This window comes from Neodiprion fabricii, chromosome 6 (genome assembly GCF_021155785.1).
Source record: "Neodiprion fabricii isolate iyNeoFabr1 chromosome 6, iyNeoFabr1.1, whole genome shotgun sequence".
In the NCBI taxonomy this organism is placed as follows: domain Eukaryota; kingdom Metazoa; phylum Arthropoda; class Insecta; order Hymenoptera; family Diprionidae; genus Neodiprion; species Neodiprion fabricii.
Genome location: NC_060244.1, coordinates 26,766,428 through 26,791,158, shown reverse-complemented (window position 1 = coordinate 26,791,158; position 24,731 = coordinate 26,766,428). Strand labels below are relative to the sequence as shown.

Below are 24,731 nucleotides of genomic sequence, written 5' to 3'. Positions count from 1 at the left end.
GATAGTTTTTCCAATATTCGATTATCGGACTCGGAGGACTTTTTTCAATCGACTTTTGTATCGTATATAACAATAATAGTAATGGTCACAATAATTTAGAAACTTCGTATTCCTTCCGCAATTCGTTTATTGGATATCGTACAAGTTTATGAAATTTTTACGCTTTGGATACAAGTTTTAAAGGTGAAAAGGCAAAGCCCGGGGCTTAGGCGACATTCGAAATCGGTGATGTGTCAATAGGATTTACACCCGCGTGTTTCACGCGTGAGGATAACGGCTCGTTTTCCTAAGACTTACCATTTATGTATATAAAAAATCGGTCACGGGGAGAAGAATTTCTTTTTATCGTCACCCGTGAGCGCGTCGTTGTAAATTTCAATGACGAATACGTACTCTCCGTATTCTTACGCAAATCATCGAACACCATTCCACAGTTGAATCAAAACTCTAGACTCTCGGTTTCGATTAATACGAAAAAAATGCAAAGATCGTCGTCTGGCGCCACGCCTGAAATCGAATATCATTATCGCCACTGTCTGTGTGGGATTCCAATCCGTAAACTCTTACTTACCTGATACGTGCCTGTGTATAGAAAAACTGTTCGCAAGATAATATAATTTATGAACGACCATAAGCGCATATTTAAAATGCCTAAAACAAGCTCTCCAAGCTCGATCCTCGCGTATCGCCTACCTCGTGTAAACTTGTAGGTGTACAAGGTACGAATGTTCGTGGCACGAACCGTCTGCCACTGTTGTACAAACATACGTCGACGTACAAAAGCAGAATGATCGGCATTCCGTCCTCGTCGTATCAAAAGTCACGCGGTACATTTGTCGGTTGTAATTGTTTAGCCGTTCGGTAACAATAATTTGGCAATATTCGTGCACGGCGATCGGTATGTTACAAGACTCGGGATCGATTCTCACTCGATCCTTCCCTTTATCGTACTGGCAGACAGTGCGAATCGTACGTATGTGCGCATGTGTAAGTATATAAAAGAAGTCTCGCATGCCGTCATGATTCGGTTCTTTCTCATTCGGGGTCACCGCACACCCACCGCATGACTCGGTGGATTTTCGCAATCCCGCTACTTGACTCGCGAGATCGTTATAACATGTCGGATGATGAAAACACAGTATGGGAGAGTTGGATAATTTACATGATTATTTGACGCGGACGATGAGCCGGCTGCCAACATGGCGGACATACGTCTGCTGCAGGCAGAGCTTGGCTTGGAGAGACACTTATTTTACGCCTTTTAACGGTGGGTGGATGATCGTCGTGATCGATTCGACATTTCCTTGCAACGTCGGTCAGCCTACGCGAGGTATATTATTATATTCTACACGGTTATAGGTGCTGGACACGAGCGATGGATGATCGGACCTACGATCTCCACCTCGAATCATCGCGGTCGTTTCTATCTGCGGCACTACATTCATCCACTCCGATTGTTATCCGGGTCGAAATCGAACGTCTTATTATGACCGCGGAGATATAGGCACACATGTGCCTATTGTCATGCTAATCGTTTTAATGTACCGTCTCGTTCGCCAACCGTAATTCTCATTTCCTAAACGCCCATACCACGTTTCGACTTTACATCGTGTCTTATATAGATACTATCTTCGGCTTGCCAATAAGTAATTATTATGTCACTCCGTGGTAATGTCGGCGAACGAGCCAATAATCTGCGATTTCACCGATGAATTCGTTTCCGTTCGAGTGTAACTTTAACCTCGAATAAATGAAACGCTTCGTCGAATTTCCACAAGTGGCTGGAAAGACTGGGAGTTGCTTTTGATAAACCAACCTAGGCGCTGTATTCGGATTATATCTTATATCTACCAATTAAGGGAATCAGCTTGTATATGGTACCAATTACCTAACGATGCATTAACGGATCTTGTTTATGACGGCGTGCTGTTTTATATTATTAAAATTCTGTCCGGGGTTTATCTTCTATCTGTCAGAGAGGCTCTGCTGCTCCGTTTCACCATGCAGACCGCCTGTACCAGGGAACTCGAGAGGTCGATCGATCCTCATCGCTACGAGTCCCGACTTTTGGGTCAAGTGGCGCCGCAGCGATCCAGTTTCTTCGCTGGGGTGAAAAAAAACATTTTGATCGAAGGAAATTAAACCGCGGGGTGAAATCCGGGATGACCTTTCATTGTCTACGTCGAAGCCGTTATTCCACACCGATAATGTATAATTTCTCCACGAAGACAATTATGCTATTCCTCTCGTATCTCGAGGAGGAGAAACGCCGCCGAGGACCTTGCGGGATCATCCGTTTAAAAGTACAACACCGAGGGAAAATAAACAGCTCGGTGCGATCTCTTTAAAGATCCGTGTAACAGAGAACGGGACCACCTTAGCGTCTTTAAAGTGTTGTTGCAACAGTCTTTTAAAAGGCTTGAGACAGGATGGTGTGAGAGCCGGACCTACGCGACGACTCGGAATAAACCTGCCGCATATCGCGACAAAGAGCCGAGGTGAGCGTAGGATAGAAATACGGAACTTCACCTCCTCCCCGAGTGATCTCGGGGTGATTCTTAAACAGACGAATCCCTCACGCCGTGGTCGACCCGGAATATCCGAGACCACGTGAGGCCGACTCCCTTTCCTCTCGCTTCTCTCTTACTCATTAGCCTTTCTCTTCCCCGCTCTTCCGTATACTCGGCTGCAGCAGAGTCCAGGGCTTACGGTCTATACATAGACTTCGAGTTCTACAAGTTGGAAAATACCCCGACTGTCGATGTGACAGGGCGCAAAGTGTCACGTGATGTTCTTAAGTATCGACTCGATTCGTCGATCGTCTCTGACAGTTTGTAGTTCCCGCATCTCAAGCGTAGCGATATTGCTTTTCATGAGACAATTGATGAATCTGATCCGATTTATCAAAAGTTTCACTCCGAGTAGTGACGTTGCGAAATCGAATCGCTCGCGTATTCATTCTGTAAATCATGGTCATCAAATTGCTTCTTTACAAACGAAACGGATGCTTTCGTCAATCGTCACAGTCTCGGAAAAATTAGAAACTATTGGTTTTGTCGATGTACAATCCGGTCGGTAGAACGAGCGGGTTGAACTTGTGAGGTGGAGCTGCGCGTCGGCCATTTTGAGTAAGAAAGAAGCTAAAAATCTTTTAAATTTTCTACAATTTCGATAAACTCTCGTCGTTGCAAGAATTTTATGTAAGAACAGCGTATGGCCGTTTCACTTACGACTATAAAACTCATCGCTATTATCCTTGACGGATCGATTGGTCAACGGTATCTATCACCTATAAACGTTTATAATTTAAGTTTTAACGGGTTAACCCTAAAGCGAAATAAAATTTCCCAAGTAAGTTTATCGATGGAACGGATACGCTCAGCGTCCTTGGAGGTTAAGAATTGAATTGCGAATTGTTCGTAAGATCGGCATTGTTGCGATTGACAAAGACGAATGTGCCGGGATAGTTCCCGGATCTCCAGACATCCGCGATCCGTTAGACAACGGCATTCGCGGGTCCTGTTTTTGCGCCGTATCTATTATACGTTACATTATACCCAAGCGGAGAGCAAGGACGGCCATTTTGCGGGGAAACTTGATCCTCTTTTATACCCATCTTTGCACGGGGACAAAAGAGACAATCGCTGCCTCGTCGTCGTCGTCGTCGCTTGTCGGCCTTTCGCGACTTCCCAGATAGCATAGGTCCGTTAAGGCTCGGCGTTGATATAACGCTCATTGGCGACCATCCGCCGCAGGTCGTTGATCCTGCAACACCGCGATGCAGACTCGCCTAGCTTCGGCTAGACTCCGCGAATCGCTCTCTGCTCCTTACGCCTCAACTCTAATCGGCACAGCCTCTCGGCTCCATCCAGCACTCCATCTTATCCTAGTCCCATAGCCTCGTGGCTCAGCCTTGCTCTCGGCCACGTTTCGACGCAGGCCAGATAATCAACCGCTACTGCGGGAGGAACACAGGGGGCGGCGTGCACCGTCACGATCGCAAAAAATAAGCGTTAATGCACCTTCTTCTTTTCGATCTTGTCTGACGCGCCTCAGTTTCCAACCGATGCAACTCGACGTTTTGATACGGAACACGTAAGCGATCTTCGATCGGGTTATTCGGTTTAGATTTCATTTTTATATACATCCAAGGCGTATCGGTTCCCACGAAACGACGATTCGGATAGATTTTTCTCCCTTTTCGAAGAGATGGAAACGAGCATGAGTAATAGAAATTTATTTTGTCAACTGTACCGAATTCGAACGTCACGAAAAAGAAACACTGGTTCTGGTCACTGTACGTATCGAATTGTAATCCTGAATCGAATCTATCAGCTGATGTAATCACGCGTCCCGCACATACGTTGGACTGAATCGATTGTAAGTAAAAAAAAAAAAAAAAAAATTAAGAAAAACAAATAACTATTAAGAAAAACAAAAAAAACGGTATTATCGGTACGGACTTTGCCAAATCGACTATTTTGATATTACGCACGTCCAATATTATACTACAGTTGTAGGCTTGTAGTAAATTATAAGTACGTATGATAATGACAAAAAAATCAACGATACGATTTATCACATTATTTATACGAACAACAAGAAAATTGATAAGGCTCTTTGAGCAATGCGGTCTCTTGCACGTGTCATTTGACCTACCGCTTTGAAATGAAAATAATAAAACCGATGTGATGTAAATTCGACGAAAAAAAAAAGATACGAGGAAACGAGCAGTCGTTGATTGCAAGCCATGATTATTCGACGTTTTTTCCTATACCCGCAATGGAAACTAATCGATAATTTTCACATTGTCGTGTTTCAGGGTTCGAAGAAGACGGACAACGCTTTAACGCCATGGAAGGAACGGTTCGCCTGTTGGTTCTGCTGCAGTTTCTCGTCTCAGCGATGACTGCCGAGGACTTTCGACACATAGCCTACGAAGGTGAGGAAACACGTAGACGTAATAATTGAGATGCGGAAAATGCGTAGCGTCGTAACTAATCTTCGTGCTGAGATAAGAGTGTTTTCGCTGCAGGCACGCATGCGGAGAAGTAGTAATCTTATCGCTGTCTTCGCCGTGAACTTCGGTTTAACGATTCGAACGCGCGGCTGCACCTCGTAAATTTTAATAGTCGTATTAATTAGGATTATCTTGACCACGACGACGAGGGCTACTCGACGCAAAGGCACCGCGCTCCGTTATAACCTTCGATTTACATCGCTTTTTATCCATATAATAACGCATCCTGCACTTTGATTCGTTAACCTCCTGCATCCGCGCCCGTTCAGCTTATGCATATTATGACCGCCGGCTGACTGCACTATGCAAATCGCCCGAGGTAAAAGCCGGGATGCAAAAATATGGACCTCCTCCCGTCGGACGATCGTCGCTCAATCCGTTCCAACAAAATCCAGCCTTCACCGAGGAAATAATCAAATTCACGAACCGAATCATGAAACGGCTCGCATTGATTTTATTCATCCCTTTTTATATTCGGTGATGTTTTTTCTTGCGGATATTTACGTTCGTTTGTATGTTTTTAACGGGCGTTGAAAAATTTATGTCGTAATAACTGGGATTATGAAATTGGCTGATTATTCGCAACGCGTTATCTTAATTTTTAACGGAGTTTCGCGATTTATCTAACTCCTTCGTTCATCTCATCGATTAAAGCATGCACGCCGTGTGTTCTCAATCATAATATGTGACCACCGTTTACGGCACCTGGTTACCTTTTACGCTATGCCATATATAATTAAACGCGGGTATTTACTACACTTAAGTGCCAAGGCTGTCGGGCAACACTCTGAGCAGGAGAGACCGTGAACTGCGTTACATGCTGCACGACTCTTGAACGTAATCTGGAATTAACGCGGTAATTTTAGTACGGTAAAACTGAAATATCCATATCGTTATGAATAACGAAGCCTTGGATGCTTCGAGTTGAAATTTTATTGCGACTGAATTCTGCAGTAATCCCTGCTTCCCTTCGATGTAACAAAACCTTGTAAGATTTCGTAAAATTTCTATAAAATTCTGTCGATTGCCGAAATTCAAGAAAGGTTCTGGAGCACGCTTTAAAGCTCTTGAAGCGCCTTGAAAAATCCTGCCAAGTTTATTCGAATCAATCACAACTTCGTAAAATTAACGTGAGAAACATTTTTATGCAAAATCTGAGCCAAGTCCTTGTACGAATTTATTAACCTCTAGAAGAAGAAGCGCAGAAACGGATATGTTACGCTCAGAAGCGAATGCGGTTCGGAAGTTACGAGAGTATTTCAAAGGGGCGAGGTATAAATTACGTCAACTTCACCTGAGATCGAGATTCGGAAGGAAGGGTAGTTGTAGAAGAACCGTTAATACGTGGAGACCCTTGCGGAATATTCATGAGTTTAAAGTTTATATATTCCGCATTGAGAATATTGAAATCAGTCGTCGTGAAGTCTGCGCGAAACCGCGACGGCCGGTTCTCCCAGAGAATGATTGTTGTAAAAAACGGAAAGGTGTAAGTTTACATCTTGCGGTTGTGAAAGATTCCGAGCTTCTCGCTCAAAGCCGAAGAAATGACACGTGCATGAACATATATCTATGCGATGCATTTATGCCCGCGTTGTAAATCCTCGATGGTTGGCTGTAAATCATTCGTTTATTTACACGCTCTCGAACCATCCGCATCTCGTACGGTCCGATTCCTGATCCCCGGGGTGTCCTGCCGCTCTGCACGATCCTCGACCTCCACCTTCTAACCGCCGATTTTATTACGCCGGTCTAGACTGAATTTTCTCAGTCTCGTTTGCATATTATTGCAATTTGCTCAGGTTTTACGAGATTTCGAAGAAACTGGAATCACATTCGTACCGAACAAAAAAAAACAGTATTCGAATACGAAGCTGCAACGTAATTAAAAAATTATATTCTATCAGATGAAATCATTTGATTCTATGTTGAATGAATTTTTGTCAAATTGAATTTAACCTTTCTGATCAAGACTGTCGAATAATTATCTGTAACAGATTCATATTTGAATAAAATTTGTTCGTTTTAAAATGATGATTAAATAAATCACTTGTTCATATCGAACACGTATTCAAAATTTACCAAAAAAATTCGGTTATTAACTACTTGTCGAGGTAATTATAAGGATATGATCGAACCTTGCGCAGTGCTTGAATATTGAGAAAATTATAGAAATAGAAGCAAAACGAATTGAAGATGACGAGACGGCCGAATTTCGATATCGGGGAGAAACGCGATGCAGCTGAAAAGTGAAGACGCGGGTACCTTAAATACACGTGGGCAGTCGGCTAGCCCACGCTGCATTGTGTTTGCTTTTAAACAATCTCTCTCCTCCGCTTATGCACCTATGCACACAAACATATTGTACATACACGCACATCGTACGGCACACAGCTGATGCTTATCCGTAGGATTAATCGATAGTGTGTAGCAAGATCTCTGAGAGCCTCCCACGAGGTGGAGGTGGAGGTGAGCTCGGTGCACACAGGTATGATATAAACGTACCTATACATCGGTGTATAATTGCGCACGTGTTGCTTTATTGTCGCAACGTAACTCTCAAAGCTCTACGATTGACAATGAATACAATTTTATTGTCTTTCACACGGAAACCGGCGACTTTCTCCTTGGCGTTGTATCGGTGCTTATTTTTATTCACTCATACGGGACCCTTCGTTATTTAAATCTGATAAATCTAACAGAAACGGAAATAAAAAAAATCGACTTTTTTTTCAGTATGAAAATTCAGTTCTCACGAGCGACTTAATTTCCGACGAAAGAGAAGTTTGAAAGTTTGAACAGCGTAAAAAAGAACAACGCACGACTTTATTACGTTTAACGCGTACCTATTCGTTATTATAAATTTGCGTAAAAGTGACTGTAATAGTTTCCTGATTTGCTATATCACCGGTTACTTGGACTTGCAAGTTTCTTCTTCGTTCGCGAACTTGTTACAATCACTGAGAAAAATTGTAGTGAAGATAAAATTTGCAGTTCGCGGTGTTCCACGGGGAGAATCGAGGGTGTCGAAAAGGTGGGCTACGGGTTTGGCACGCGCCTACTGCAACCACGTGATGAGAAGATCGGTGGGTGGTTCGGGGTTACTTTGTGCCTTTTGGGCCCGGCCTCGTGGCATCAGCTCCTCGGTTCCCTGTTTTATCGTCTTTTTTCGTCGTAGTTTTTTTCCCTTCTCTTTTTTCAATTCCACTCCTCTCCGTCTCCTTTTTTCCTCTCGTTTCCCACCTATCGCCCAATTTATTCGAGTTGACTCGACGCGACGTCGGTTTTAACGCGGCTCTTCGCGTCTTACGGGTTCAGGGTTTAGGGAGACCGCGGAAGACGCACGTGGCGTTTTCACTCCGCGGGGAGAGATTTATTTGGTAGCTTGTTGTGACATTCCTCGGTGGTTTCTTAATCACACCCCATTCATAACTCCCGCGTGGTGAATCGCTATTAAACATCGCCCACGTGCCCTACGATATTCCTTTCCGGGACCGCGAGATGCAGGGAACGACGGACCTCGATCTCCTACGAGCAATATCTCACGGGGAACGGCCGTTCCGTTCGGACAGGAACGAGGTGTTCGTCCGATCAAGAGGGAACAACGCTGTTGGATCTCACTTCGTTCCCCCTCTGGGCGAAATATCGATAATATGTTCCGAAGAAACGAAGAGAGTGGAAAATATATCGAACTCAAAGATCGAATAAAATTACCGAATAGACGTGGATAGGTCAGCCGCTGTATAAAAAATCGTCGTTAAATTTTCATACAAGGAATACCGGGTATCTTCTGTTCCTTAAATTAGAAATAAATCGCCAAATCGTATCCCTTCGATCCTCCGGTCCCCGATATCCTGAAAGTCCTCGCATCGCGTAGACGCCGAATCCGAGGCGAGCATTCGGTGTAAGGTGGCGGGGATAAATACGGCGACGTCGTGGTTCTCCGATTATCTTAAAATTCGAGGCTTACCGAGCTGGTCTCGTTACGCGTTGGCCAACTGGCCCAAGGGACGGGAGGAGGCAGGCCTCCTCGGGACCGGGGCCCTGCTATTAGTTACGTCACGAGCGTCTCGGTGGTTAAGGAGACCGGCCGAAATCGCCGAGTCATTCCATGACCCCGGAGTTGATGCTGGCAGGTGTCTAAGCTCCGTGCCTCAATTACTAACCTAATACCTCGTGCCGGCAGATAAGTACGTAGGTACGTACAGATCGGTACCTTCTCGTCTCCTCCCCCCGCGTTTTTCTCTACCTCGCATGGCGCTTTCTTTTTCTTGTCGTTGCGCCGATGATTTCATGAAAAAAAAAAAGAAGTGGATCAGTAACGATGCAAAATTGATTTGGTTGCGCGTAATGACCAGCGAAAATATTATCGATAATCACGGCTGTCCGTACGTACTATAATTAATATGTCACGTACATCCTGAATCGATTATACAGATTGGCAAAAAATGGAGCGAGGATTCATTTACGGATGACTCGGATGAGCCGCGAAGCCGCAGCTTGCAGCGAGTGTATCCGCATTTTATCTTCCCGTGTGTTCTTATCTCTCCCGAAGAATCCCTGAGGTAGAAAACAAAACGTTGCCTCAACTTCTCTTCTCTTCGCTTCTCTTCTCCTCGTCGAGTGCCGGGAGCCCGTGGTATATAAAATGAAGTTGCAGGGTCGTTAGCCGGGCAGAGCACGTATAGCCGCATGGCAGCGGGCCCCCGCAGCATGTCGATGATGCCCAGGGACGGGGACCGCGGGGCCCTTTTGTGTACTAAACTCGGGACGGCAGGCGAGTCCACTTGAGTTCACTTCACCTCCACTCCTCTATGGAACGCCATAGAAGGCAGTCTTTGGTCTTTGAGCCACGAGGGCACGCCGAGCGTTGCTTCCGAGACTCTGGACGTGCGGTAAAATCGACCTGCAGCGCCTCCGTGCCGACCGACGGAGTGAAAAACTAAAAAACTCACTCCTCTTTTTATCTGTCTCCCTCCCTCTCTCTCTCTCTCTCTCTCTCAGGCCATGTGAAAAGGAACTGTACGTACAGGAGGGCCTTATCGTTAGCTCCAAAGGTCGTACGATTATACACACCCACACAAGCCCTCCCCTCATCCTCTATCGTTTTACAAACCGACGCTTTTGGAACGTACGAAGAAGGTACGACCTCGAGAATTAAACGGGAAGCCTTCGAGAACTAAAAACTTTTTCATAGAATTTTTCGACTACGGTTAACAACTCCATTCCTTAATTACAGCTCGCGTGTGCTTCAACGGTACCGTCTAGGATTGCTTGGCAGTGCTTCGCCTACCTCTCTTTCTTTCTTTTTTTTCTTTTTTATTCACCATTCGCGTATCTCCTCCCGGTATCGCTGAACGAGCGATTCCTTTTTCGCAAAATCGAAACCTGCATACGCCCGTAGAAATTACGTACTCGATGTTGCCCACCGATAAAATTCGGTCGCTAATTACGTAACAGACGACCGTATCGGTTTGCCGAAATCCATGCCGTTGGACCGAAGATACGAATGACGTGACGAGCTGATTCGAATCTAGTGTACAGGACGTTGGTGATGAGCATGTTTCGTAGCCGGTATGAGAAGAGCGTGATCGCACTCATTCGTGGTTTGATACAAATCTGACGGGCTTCGCAATAATTAGGGACAGAAGATGGGGTATACCAGGTACACGCATTATACCTATGTTATACGCTACATGCCTACGTACGATGCCAACAACATCCCGATCGTGTCGGTAATCAAAAACCCACGTTAAACCAACCGCGAACGGATGCAGGGTTTAATTATACATGCCCGCGTACACGAAGCAGCAATGGTTCAGGATAGTTTAGCCTCCAGCGAGGGGTCGGTCTTGGGAATCCTTCGGTGCTACTCGATCGGATATGAAGCATCGCGGATCTTGGACCGACACACGCCAACTCGAGTCGTGAGCTGCTGTGCCGGTGAATATGCACTCGGGATGATTTCAACGTTGCTGAGAACCGAGACGCATGTCGGGCTAAATATAAGTCCAGGCGGAACCCTGTGCGCCGGTAGTCGCCTTGCAGATCTTCGAACGTACATGATATACATTATATACGTACATCTCTCTCTCTCTCTCTCTCTCTCTATCCGCAGACTAAAAAACCTCCGTCGATTCCTTGCCGTGCACGTGGCGCGAATCTGCTCGGGAGAATCTTTGATGCCTAAGTTGCTTCTGTTTGAATATCGGTCCGATGATCCGACGCCGATTCTCATCTTTACCATCCTCGTCGAGTTCTCTCAGCCGACCGACTCGCCTCTTCCTCGGCTTTCGCTTATACCTGAACGCCGTGCAGACCCTGACGGAGATCCGCATCTCCAGTTCTGTCCTTCTTTTCTCGGAACGCAGCGGTTCTCAAAATTGCAATTTTTAACACCAACTCAAAAACGACGAGGTTCGAATATTCCTTCAATTTCTTCAATTCCTTCAATCCGACTCCAATTGAAAACTACGACACAAGATAAGCGGTGCTGAAACAATCCAATTTTAACTGCAAAGTAAACTGCTCTTTGAGGGAAAAAATTGATCGACTTTTTGTCCCACGGTTCGCTTACTTTTTCTAGTATCCGGTTATTATATCACCGATACTGTAGAATTATTAAGATAATTGCATTTATATACGAAGGCTATTAGCCCAGCATCCGCGTCTTCGTCCTGAGGGTAACCGAACAATGGCAAAGCCTGATACTTCTCACAGAAATTTCGACGTGTCATCCGAGTCCGGATATCTTCTATAATCCGTTGGATCGAAGTCCGCACATCGGTGCATGTCCATCGCGATGTGATACGAGTCGTTATAAAAAAGTAATTGATTCTTTGTTCAGTCCAGCCTTGGTGGACGTGCGTAAAGTCGATTAAGACTGCGAACGGTGAAACGGTATCACGCGCGTTATAATTGTCGGTACGGTAAAAGGTGAGCGGAAATTCCGTACCAGTTCGGAGTAATTGGAACATCGAAAGAAATCGAAGAGGACGGATTTGAATATACGTAGCGGCTTCTCCTGCGTGCTGCGCCGCAAACGATAACGATATTACGTCGAGCATAACAATCGCGGTCTGGGAGAGGTAGCGAGAAAGAGATAGAAGAGGGACCGGTCGAAGATCATACTCATAAATTCAACGACAATGCACGCGAGCCCTTCGCCCATCGGAGAGGATGCAACGACCACCACAATGCCGCTAACAAGGCCCAACTTCGATCCTGATCGCCATTTGTCTCCTGAGCTCGGTGCGAGGGCGTCGAAAACGCACGTGGGCAGTGGCCAAGATCGTTAGTAACGTACCAACGAAGTAAAGAGTTCCCGACCCTCGAATCGGTGGGACTTCCTACCTAACCTCTGCTTTTTATTCACCCCTCGCTCGATTTCAACTCTCAAGATCAAGCCTCGCGCTGATTCGGAAAGCCAGAATAACTCACAAACGCCAGCTCGGAGCTGCTCCTTGTTTTATTAATTAGAGGTAGATGAAGAAAATTTGATACCGGTGTGGTCACTGAACCACCTACGGCATCCGCAGTGCAGTGTCTTTCTACCGTACACGTGATTCCGTTTCTGATACCCAGCTGCAGCGGACACCGTCAGCAATCCTGCAACGAACTTTGCGCTCTGTTTAACTTACCTGCAATGCGCGCTGCTCTCGGCTAATTACCTCACTTAATTAATTACCACGCAATATGTCCGTCATTTGTCCTGCTGCTGATGATGCAGAGCTCTCCGCGTTTGTCGCTCGAGTCTTTGGAGGAACCGGATATACAGGATGGACCAAAGGAATAAAAAGAAAAAAACGGGTGCGATTCGAAACGCGTATGAAATCCAAACGCGATGAATGATTTTCCTCGATTTTTTGTTTTTCCTCGAAATTAGAAGAAGTAATCTTTCACTTCGCGTTTGAAAATCTGAATAATCGTTATTCGTTGATGAAATACAAGCTTTTGAAAAACAGGTTTTGAAAATGTCGCTGGGAGATTGAAAAAAAATCACTTTCGAATCGTTCCCCCGGTTTTTTTTTTTGGTCCACCCTGTATTGTATCTTGGTAACGCTAACGAAACCACTTCTGGACACCCTAATGTCCACCATTATCTCTGCTCTTTATCGTCTTCTTTTATTCTCCATTCTTCTTCTTCTTCTTCTTCTTCTTCTTCTGCTTCTTCTTCTTCTTCCTCCTCCTATAGCTGGATTGAAGAAACCGCAGGGGTTCTTCAGGAGCGGACAATCAGTGACCGGCTTATCGAACGCCTTTTGTAACGATTTACACGTTCGATTACGCGCCTTGCCATCGACGCTCTTCTTCGACCGTTGACCAATGGTTATATCAAGATGTGCATCAACTCCAAAATTATTCGCGAACAGAATTCCTCTGGAAAGTATTAATTTTTCTACACAACGACGCGAGCGCAAGAACTTTGCCGCTATGTGGTCTCCGCCAATCGATCAACTTCAGGGGTTTAAACAGGGCAAAAACCCTGGAACCGAGAATCGTTATACGGACCAGAAACAATCGATTATTCATCGTCTACGGTACTGTGTAATATATCTAGAAATTCCAACGAAGTTCGTTCTATTATGTTACGTGAACACTATCGGTACCGGTAAATGGTAGAGAAAAAACGAAAAAAACTAAAAAAAAAAAAATAAAAAAATCCTCGCGCAACATTCTGCGAGCGATTGCGAAGCGAGGCTGTCGACCGTGCGAGAAAAAGGAAAAGAAAGGTGAAGAATGAAAAAACAAACGTCCGACCAACTCGAGGCATAGATTCCGCGTGCCAATTTGCTTGCGCGCGTTCTTGCGACCATTTTTGGCCATGATACCACAGCGAGACATCCGGGTGCTTAGAATTCTTTCTTGCATGTGAATTACGTCCCCTCTTGACCTACCTCTCTTCCCTTTCCTTTCTCCGAGAGATCCTCCGTCTGATAACGAATCCAATTAAACCGATGCCTCGGATTACCGAGTGCAGATCTCCGGGGAAATTTCGCTTCGCTGTTACGGAGGTAAATTCATGCCGCAACAGATTATTACTTGACTTACATCGGTAGCCAAAGCGCGTTACATTTACGATTAGCACACGAGTAGCGAGACTGTGATTTCGTTGATTTTGAAACCGCTTCTCGATGTACTGATAAGAAAGGAATTCCTCGAATCTTATCAATCTTATCAAATTATTATACCTACTCGCAACTGTTTCCGTACTATCAAGATCGATTTTATCACATTTGAAGCGTGACACAGTTTCCAATAAAAACTGTATAGAAAGTTGGTCGGTGTTTTCGAAAGGCGGAGAATATCACTGCGATAGTTTTTCATACGTGTTCATCTCTCTCTTCTTATTGTTAGCCAACGATCTGTGGGGGGTTTTTACTCTTACATCCTCGAGGAGGGAACGCACATTTCGTACTTGTGTCCAGGACAGCGATGGGCGCGTGAGAAAATGAGAAAAGTATCCGCGATGAGGAAAAAAATAAATAAATAAAAAATAAAAGCAAAGGACCATCGACCGCACGCCCATTACTGTCACGCACGTATTATGCACATCTCTCGTGGAGCCCGGAGGCTGTTACACACGTACCTATATGTTGTATACATTCATCTCGATTATTATCTTACGAGAGATGATTATATATATTCCATACAACGCATGGTATAATAATATAATACAGTGCGTGTATCGGATATTCTGCAGGTGTATGGTGGTAATTTAAATCGTTCAAAGAGTTGCACTGCAGGTATTACAAAGTGACGATAGATCTTCGTAAATGTTATTCCCATTTCATTCGTACAATATGTCATTTGCATTATAAATAGAGCAAAAATTTCATTGGCGAGGAGTTCATCTTTCACGATTCAAACACGCGATCGATCTGAAATAAGTCGGTTGTCCGTTGCACTTACGATTAGATATCCTGCACCAGTTCTTCACTCTCGTTTCGACGATCTCCGCTGATCGCGCGGATCAATGACCGAGCAATTTTTCTTCTCCCCCTAACAGCTTCCTCTTTTTCCCCCCTTTTAATCATCTCTCCTTATTCTACGATGCGTAAGATCATTCGCGTTGGCCCGGGTGCCGAGATCGTTGCATCGGTAATTAGACCAGATTAACGTTAACGGCTCGTATAGTTCTCGCCGCGCGATCAAATCCGAGAACGATCGAATGTTGAAGGTTGTAGGAAAAAATGACGGCTCGAGGGCTTTGAACCTGCGACACAAGGACATCTCGCTGCAGCTCAACAGTCCAACGTTTTCTTCTTCCGATCGCATCGTCCGATCGGAGACCATCGATGCGGAATCGTGGTAAAAACTGTCGGTTGACAATGCGCGAGGTCAGCTTGCGAGAACCGGCCCGTGGCTCTCTCTCTCTCTCTCTATCTCTCTCTCTATATATATATATATATATCTCTGCACGGAGATGGACAAACTCACCCCACCGTGAGATCAATGAGGCTGCGTTGCTCCACGTACTCGGAGATCGCGAAGAAGCGGCTTTTCTGCCTCTGCTTTTGGACTCGCGGTCGTAGGATCGAGCGAACGTCGTCGCAATGCATCGCCTGCAACGCGACACGCGTTCCGGGAACTTGAATGGCATTTTCTTCACGGGGGGAACACGCGTGTAGGCCTCCTCGACTGACGATCAATTTAATTCAATGAGCATTCCGTTTTTTTCTCAGCTCGCTCACTCTCTTGTTCTTCGTTTCACCCTGTCTTTATTTTTCTCTGTAACCACCGGCTCGGTAGATTTCGACATGTTATATATATATATTTTTTAATTCGCTGCAGCCTATGGATCATTCTGGGCGAAGTGCTCTTCTTCGTCTTCGTTAAATTCACACTTCTGATATCATCAATATACGCGATGGCAAACCTTGCGATAGATTTTTGTTGAGCTCCACGGATTTGTACCAGTCAGAACTCCGAATGGATTCGATTAAGTCCAGAGCACGTGATGACGATTTGAGTTATAGACAGTTTCAACAGTTGGAACAATTGAGAATTTTTCTGATCATTCGTTCATCGGGTTATCGAGGTTGAATGTACTGGCGGACAATTTGAACTTGGACCATTCGGACTCTTTAACACCGCATCCGACTTTGTTTCTTCGGTATTCATCCTATCGTGATCCGGAGCTTGCGCGTACGAAGGTATAAGAACAGTTTTGTTCTTCACATCGGCGTCGCTGTTACGAAAGACTTCGTGTCTTAAGCTTGGTCCAAGACTAAGAGGATTATATCTCGGGCTCGATCTTCCACGGTTATACACATAACACACCGTCGCGCAAGCAAAACTCTTTCGCAAGCGTATATAACGGATAGGCGTAGCGGGTGTTTCAACCTGTCTACCGCCCGCATGCCTTATACATGCATGTTATCATGCATGCTTCGGACGAATACTGTCATCCGTGTACAGTCGCATGCCTCTAAAAGAGTCCGTGTCCGTACCGTGTGTGGATTGTAGATACACGACCGGGCGACAGGGAATCCGACTATCTGTGCCTCTAATCGCGCGTATAACCTAGTGCATCGATCCACGCCTCATTAGGCGCTCGACGATCGAGCTAATCGTTACACTCTTGCAATTAGACGCGTTCGACGATCGTAACGATTTTTTGTTTATTTTTTTTTTCTCTTTATTACGTTCCCATGTTGAATCGAATCTCATTCGTTGATGTAAAAAGGTGAAAATTTCCTCGTCGGGATGATTTAACATAATGTAAAAAGGATGAGGATAGGTAGGACGGGATCGCGGAAGAGGTGTAATGAATGGTTTTACGACGCACTTCGTAACCTCACGCTCTGTGCAAGGCTTCGGATGTGAATCCTCGGTCCTTCGCCTGGCGCCGCGTCCTTTGACTGCCCACCCCCCCGTGTGCCAAGGTGGTCCGGGGATGGGGAAACCCCGTGGAGTCGGCCCCCGGCGGCATTACTCGCCTATCAATCTCCCCGGGGCGGCTGCCGGGCGGCGGAACGTCGTCCTCGTCGTCGTCGGCGATCCGCGCGTTCCTCTTCCTCTTCGGTTCTTCTCGACGATCCTTCGCCGCGCAGCAGGTTATGCTAAGTCGCCCTCGTCGCTACCGCCTTCTGCAGAATCGCTTTCGAATAAAAAGATCTCCGTCGCGGTAAGAAGGGAAGTGGAGGGGAATAAGAACGGGACGAGGCAAGAGAACCGCCGACGGATGGACCGGCAGGATATTGCGATCCCGCGTGTTACGCTGCACCGAGGCTTATAAAGGAGCCCCCCTCCCTCCTCCTCTTCCTCTTCCTCTTCCTACCTACAACAAGCCGCAAGCTGCGGAGTAAGAATACTGCAAGTCCTCGACGAGGGGAGGATCGAGAATCGGTTCGAGTCGGACGCAGAAGGAGATCGTGAACGGGAATGCTGAGAACCGCGAGCGAGGCAACTGCGCAACGCATCAAGGTGATCTTCGTCCCTTCGGCCTTGCCGGCGCCGTCGAGGCGACGCGATCTGCGAGAGTCCGTTGCCGTAAGCACGGTAGCTCGAGGAAGAATCGGTTGCGATACCGTCGATCTCCTTTATCTCTCTCCTCGTGTGATTCTCGGCTTGTCTTCATTCCGTTAGTCGACGAGTCGATTCAATTCCGACTTCTTGTATACATTATACGTGTATGGAGCTTATACCCAACCGTGAAGCGGCGGATCGTTAGCGGCCGCATTCCGCAAACCTGTGCCCAATGGCTACAAGTATTATAGTCCGGTCTTCTGTTCCTTGTAATACACGGAAATAAATCAACCGCGATTCAATTACTCCACCGCAGTTGCGGCCCTTTACTTACTACACGCGATCAACGCTGCTCGCGTTAATGAGCATCCATCGGTGTGATGTCAGATTATAGTGGAAATACGGTTCGAGGTGTGAGGTAGTAAAAAGACACTCTGTCGACCATACCGGAAATAAATTGATCACAGAAAGAGTACCGGATATGTATACTGGAAAGTGCAACTTCCTCGTGCCAATTCTGAGAAACTGATATTCTCTTCTCTCTTGGAATAGTCACCACTTCCGTATTATTTCACGGTACGAATGTCCTACTTGGTAGGGGGGGTCTATGCTCGCGCGGTTGATTCTGAGTATCGCATAATTCGACCTGATCGCAGGAAACGGAGTAACGCAAAGCTTCTGTCCACGGTCCGTCTAACCATCAACGGTTACGACCGCTGGTAGATGCGTCAGCTGAAGCTCTCGTGTCTCGTAGTAGGTATCCAATATCTGCTTGCCCAGAGTTTGCGGATCTCTAAGTAACGTTGATACTGCGACTATTTTGTGTACAGTACGTACTACACGGTTATTTGCTGCTGAATTGCCGGATTGTGCGCTTACGGGGTTTCGTTTGGAGTTTTAACCTGGATCTTGTTTCGTTTCCAGGCCGAAAGCCTGGAGCTGCAACGTACTTGATGGATTGTTCTAATCGTAGGACGTCTAATAGAAAGGGTGTGACAGATGCGTTCCTATCTGCATCCGTTCCTCTATGATCTCGCGGTATTTATATGTATATATGCGCATACCCGCTGCGTGACTTAATTAATAACTGTAAGATTTCATAATTAATACACGATTCGATCCATCTTGAGACTTTTATCTCTCGATGGAACTCACGGTCGTCATACCGATAACGTCCCAACCTATGCTGCGGCACGGCACGCGGTTGATTTAATTTTAAAAAAAAAAAAACATGTCCCTGCGAAGGCTGAGATACACGAAGTGTCACGTCAAAATCGTTCCTCTCACTCCAGATGTCTTCTACCGCGGGGAATTCCAGGATGTGGCCGAGACTGTCGTTTCACCTCGAGAATACCGAGAGCTGCCCTTTTACACAAAGTGGCTACAGCCACCAGCCGTGGTCGGTTCACCGCCGTTTACGACTTGGGAAATAAACAAATCCGGGACTCCGAGTAATTGAAGATTCCTCTATCTCGGTTAAATTAATGATACTTATTATTGCCAGATGTAGGTGCGATAATTGGAACCCTCTCTCTTTCTCTCTCTCTCTCCCTCTCTTTCTCTCTCTCTCTCTCTCTCTCTCTCTGCGCGTTACTAACTCACGCCTACGTATGTGCTCGAGTCGTGGAGCGTCTATCAGCCGACCTGCCCTATCTTCGTTCTAGGAAGCCTTACCGAGAGATTAGACTTGCCCCCGATACGGGATCCCTTCGACGATCCGTCAGACGCTGGCACGTCGTCTACGTGTACGTTGTGTAAACAACGCTGGTATTTATCTGACTGTTATAGTTGCAGCCGCGGTAGATATCCACTGCCTACTTTGTTAAGCCAGACATCCAGGATTCATCAGTTTTCATTCTGTTTATCTTCCCTGATCAAACTCTTACCACTTTGGGTTCAAAGAACGTCGGAAGCTTCCCAGCTTCGTCGACCGCGTCAGGGTCTTCCGTCTTCTACATATAAAAAAAAAAAAACCGCTGAGAATGCTCTCACACTGTGGGATCCCAGTAAGGGTAAGTGAGACCCAATTAGAATTGGTCGTAAACATTGCATTTTTCTTCTCGTATTCGTGAATATCTACTGAAAAGTCTGCCGGAGAACTCGTCTCTTTTTCGCACGTGGGAAATGTAATCACGACGAGCCGGTGGTTCGACGCTTGTTGTACACTTTGGTTGGTACACCTATGTCGATACGTCTATAACACAAGCTGCAGAAAGACGCCCACCCACGTTGCACACCCCGATGCGTACGTGCATAACAGAGGCAAAGGATGCATAATAACAGTAGGTCCTCTCACCATGGTTCCTGTTTGCGTGTGTGCGCGTGTGTGTATGGTGCACACGCAACTGGCGACTGTTCGCCTCACGACCAAAGTTCGCTCGAGTATGTAGCGACACACACTTGTGTGTAGTGGCGGTGTATTTATGTCGCTGCGTTTTCGAGTACACTCGCACCGAGTAACTTGCACCGGGTATTCGAACGAGTGCATGTAAGGCAATTATCCGTATTAACATAGCAGACCCGGTGGTCCTTGGGGTCCTTCTGCCCGCGCCATTTTGCGGTCCCGCGACAGTGCTCCGGCATCATCCACTTGCCCACGTCGCCTCGTTTTCGAATGCATCACGCGGACACCCGTCAAGTAATCGTCTTGCGGTCGCCGAATGGAGAACGGAGAACGGACAAGCGTGTCTTAATTCAACCATTCTTTAATATCTTTCATCAAGTTTGGACCCTCGTTTTATTAATACTGTTAGGAGGAGAAGGAGCAAATGGTTTAAGAGCAGGTTTCTGGATCTTGAAGAGATCAAGACGACGACGAACGTGAAGCTTGAGGAATTAAACGAAGCCCGTTCCCCGAAGTGTAGATTCCACATCCCGGTGCTGCTGGAATTGGAATAAATGCAGCTACGCCGCGATGCCAATTTAAAGTCAATTTCAGATAGAACCTCGTAACAAGGTCCGAGCTCGGATAAGAAGGAGAAGGCGGAGGAGGAGGAGGAGGAGGAGGAAGAAATTGCAATTCCATGAGAAATTCAAACTTGTGCATCGTGTTGAGATATCGAAATCTCCGAATGAACTGCAGCTGCATGTGGCGATGCGTGTAATGATTTGAATGAGACGGTGTGGCTCCCCTGCGTCCTCGATGCACGCGGCATCCGTTTACCCTGCCGCAGAGCTGCAGAGCTACAGCGCGAGAGAAGAGTATCGACAAATCTCGAGAGACGGGATCGCTATCGCTTCGCTACCTGAGGGTTCGCAACATCTTTTAAACCAGCCCGTATAAGACCCTCGGACTTTCTCGTTAGCGAACGTATTATGCTATCTGCGGAGGCGTGCAGCGTGATGCAAACGCGTGCAAGTCGTTTCTGCGGCCGGACATTCGCACGCGTCAGTGCGTGCGGCCAAGGCGAAGGCCGTTTTGCGCACCTAGGTTTGAACGGCTATCTTCTCTTCGGTTCCTACATCTCCATGCCGAAGACCGGCGTCGTAAAAGTTGACCGCTTGATCGTTATCCAGCCTCTTCCATTCGCCCCCTTATCGCGTTTGTTATTCTTCTTTCGCTTCTTCTTCTTCTTCTTCTTGTTCTTGGTCTTCTTCTTGTTCTTCCACCTCCTCTTCTTCTCCGCGGCGCGCAGAAGTTCTAACTGCTAGGTATTGTAATTAGCAGAGTTGAGATAACGAACCGGATTACCACTTAGCCCGGCACTGAGCCACAGGAATTAAACCATTCAAACTCACGAAGATTGTTGATTACCACCTTTTTAACCGCCCTCGGGATATCGTATTATATTACATATACCATATATAGGTGAGGATGACGACCGACCTCTCAAACCTACCAAGTATACCTATAGGTGTCGAAAACGACGAGCCGAGGTCAGTCGAGGTCAAGGGAGGCTGAGGTCCTTCGCTCGAGCAAACGAAACCTTGGGTGGTCCACTTCGGGCTTAAAACTACCACGCTTTTCCTTTTGCGGAATACGACCGCGACCGATATCGACGATACTGGAAGCAGAGGAGGCTTTTTTTCCCACAATAATCCCAGCGAGATTCGTTCCTCCGTAACGTTTGTCGAGTCCATAAACTCGCTGCCGCTTCAGCATTTCGGTCGCGACGTACGTTCGAAGCGGACGCTGCCGTGGCGTTAAAATCGTAAATCCATACGTGTAACTGCCGAAACGTGAGGGCGATAATACCGCGGCTGTTTAGCGACTAGAAGAGGCGGTTGTGTACATTTCGGAGCTTTTTGCTTTGGCGACTAGACACGTACCTTCGGTAGGTAACTTTGTACATACTTGCTGCGGGAACGAATGTCCGTTATAATCGTCAGCGCGTACACGTATTATCAGGTCCATGCATGTCTTTGCTTTATACGTGAAATACAATTTAACGCAAGCTTTTTCTTTCATTCTTCTTTACAGATCTCGCTGACAGCAATCTATTCCAGATGAATGGCGTTACCTCTTTTTCTCAGCTACTATTCGACGTCGCGAGGCAGCAGGTCTTCGTCGGTGCTCGGTAAGTCTTGGTAATATTCATATTTTTACACTAAATCAACTCGGGATACAAGGTTGAGGAGAAGGAAAAAGCTTCGCAATGAGTCATGCGCCGCGCGTAACTACTTTCTGCGCATTCATCTCTTCTTGTTTATATCTCGTCGGAAATGTTTATCGTTAGAATATTGTAAAAAGAGTATGAACTGAAAATTGGTCCAAGTTATACAGGGAAAAACTGACCGCTCGGTGTTGTCTTTACAGTCTACATTATTATACCACTACAGCTTGTGGTTATAATTTAGTAAGAATTTTTTCGGCCCTTGGTTGCTCTGCGCAATTTCCCTACGGCTCGGATCTTACCTACTAGTATGCAAACGTGTTTCTTCACGGCGCATAGACTTCGGGTGTCTCGTAAATACTCCTCGTTATCGGACCGTTGGATTACATATACCTACACACGATTCCGATTTGTGTACGTGTGATATACCGCGGCTCTCTCATGCTCGGCTTCTGGAGGCAGCAGCCCCTTAAAGCCGTTCGATTCTTTTTTCTAATCTCAGAATAGATTCCCGGTAATTGGCCGGCTCCGGCTCTTTATACGCAAACGTTCGTTTCGTCTCTGCAGGATATAAACGTTCTAACGCGCCTTCTCAGATTCCAAAACGCTAACCAACCTCGGCCGGTTATTACATTCGCACAATTATACCGCGAGCACGGCTCCAGACACAACAGAACAATTATATTCGCAAAACACCCTCGCCTCGACACTTTGCTGTAAACCGGGCCAAATATCACGCTCTCCAATTTACTTCATTCTACATGTACACGATATTTTGCTTCTGGATTTGAGGTTCCAAAGTTGTTGAGGGGGGACTAAAGCTAGCCTCGGTAAGATCAAAATTATCCATACCCATCTGACCGGAAGATAAAAAATTCCAATGATGCCCGTTGTGAGATTGGGAAAATTTTTAAATGATCCAAGCAAGAGCGTAAAAAATGAACGCGACGCTAATGGCAATTTATTTCTTTAAAATATGGTCAGATAAAATTCGTTCGAACTCAAGTGCGGAAAACATTAGATCGACATTCAAGCACATTACCGGTCAATATATAGCGTGCGGTGTGGTCTGTTGGATAAAAATGGATCTCCGGCACTTGAGTAAGTTATAGGTTACACGACGATTAATAAATTAAGAAACTTCAATTCTCCCGCAGATAGTTTAAACGATCTTATATCCCGTAAATAGCGATTATACCATTACATTCCGATCGTTGAATATAATGACTATCGGAATATCTTTGTGGATAAAATACACATATTTACGTCGGTCGAGAGATGAGATATTAATTTGAGGAACGCGAAGTGCATGCCTGCAGTGTAACATTATGCGTCAGTGTGTTGGTAAATCTATACTAGAAAGAAGAAAAAAATATATATATTCGGACCGTTTTACGATGAAAAGGGATAGAGAGAAGAAAAAGTACAGACAAAACGTAAGGCTTGTCCTCCTGATGAAATTTCAATTCCGTACGTCGTAAGAGGGGAAAAAAACGAAAAAGCTTAGGAATAAGGAACTCGTAAAAAGGCAGCAAAGTCAGAGGATGAAATAAGTACGTAGGTAGAGGTATACCTACACAGACTTCACATTGTAAAATCGGCGCCGTACGGCTGCGGGCAACGTTTTACGTAATTATCTAAATCCCGCGCAGCATCTCGGCACGGATTGCCCAAGATAAGGCCCCGCCGTAGAGTTCTCGGGCCCCGATGCACGCCGGAGAAGGTCCGCGTCTTCAGCGCGCGTTGCGCGCGGCTATTACGTGTGGGTGGCGAGACGCGTGCCTCTCAGAGCCTTCTCCGCCTCTCGTCATCGGGGGAAAGGGAAAAGGAAGGATACGCGATCCAGGAGAAGAGCGGACCCCTGCAGCCACTGCTGCCCAACGTTTCACCGGAGATTGTAAAATCTCCGCATTCAGCTTCCATCGGGACTTAACTCGCGAGCATTATAACGGCCGTAAACTCGCACCCACGCGCAGGGCCTCATTAGGCCCCGGAGGAACTACGGCCCTTTACCGTATAACGTTGCGCAAAAATTACTATTACTATTAGTGCCGACCGTTAGAGCGCGTTTTAGTTGTTCCTGTGGAACTCATTGGTCAACTTGATCAACCCTGACGATAGTACGTTAAAATCTTATATTTATGCACCGGTAGTTTGAGCGTTTTTATTTTTTTAGGGATTTGAATTTCCCACCGATGTAATAAATGTTACACTCGCGAAGAGCTGAGCTTTATGTTCAACTCTAGGTTGCGCGGTGGCTAATTAGAATTTTACACCTACTTTGGTGACGGACGAAAATTAAGAAGGTTAAAGTCAGTTGGGAATAATTAGACAAGACTTTTTGGTGATTTTATTGCAATATTTTAATAGCACATCGAGTATACATCGAAATAATATGTTCTTAGGATTATACGGTGATTTTCACGTAAAAGTACACAAAAATTTTAAGAAAATCATTGAGGCTTCCGAGCATACAGATTTAATAAATCTAATCAAGATCCGACGTAATCACATGTCGAAATCGAGCGAAAAACTATTACATTTCAACTCGTCTGAAACCTTTTTAATATAACGGTTTCTGAATTTTACCTCGAAGTTTTTACAACACAGGTTATAAGAAATCTCGCTGCGAGGCGTATTCAATTTAATATATCCAACGATCGTTGCAGTGATGAAAATAAAAATGAATA

General features: G+C 45.8%; 1 protein-coding gene across 2 annotated transcripts in view; it reads left to right on the top strand.

Moving 5' to 3' along the window:
* Window positions 1–24,731, top strand: part of LOC124185678 (semaphorin-5B) — an 86,005-nt gene that overhangs the window by 41,252 nt on the left and 20,022 nt on the right. For both annotated transcript variants that reach the window (XM_046576679.1, XM_046576681.1), the window contains 2 exons: window positions 4,823–4,942; window positions 21,909–22,005. In XM_046576679.1, the coding sequence (XP_046432635.1) occupies window positions 4,823–4,942; window positions 21,909–22,005 (217 nt within the window). The remainder of the gene's footprint in view (window positions 1–4,822; window positions 4,943–21,908; window positions 22,006–24,731) is intronic.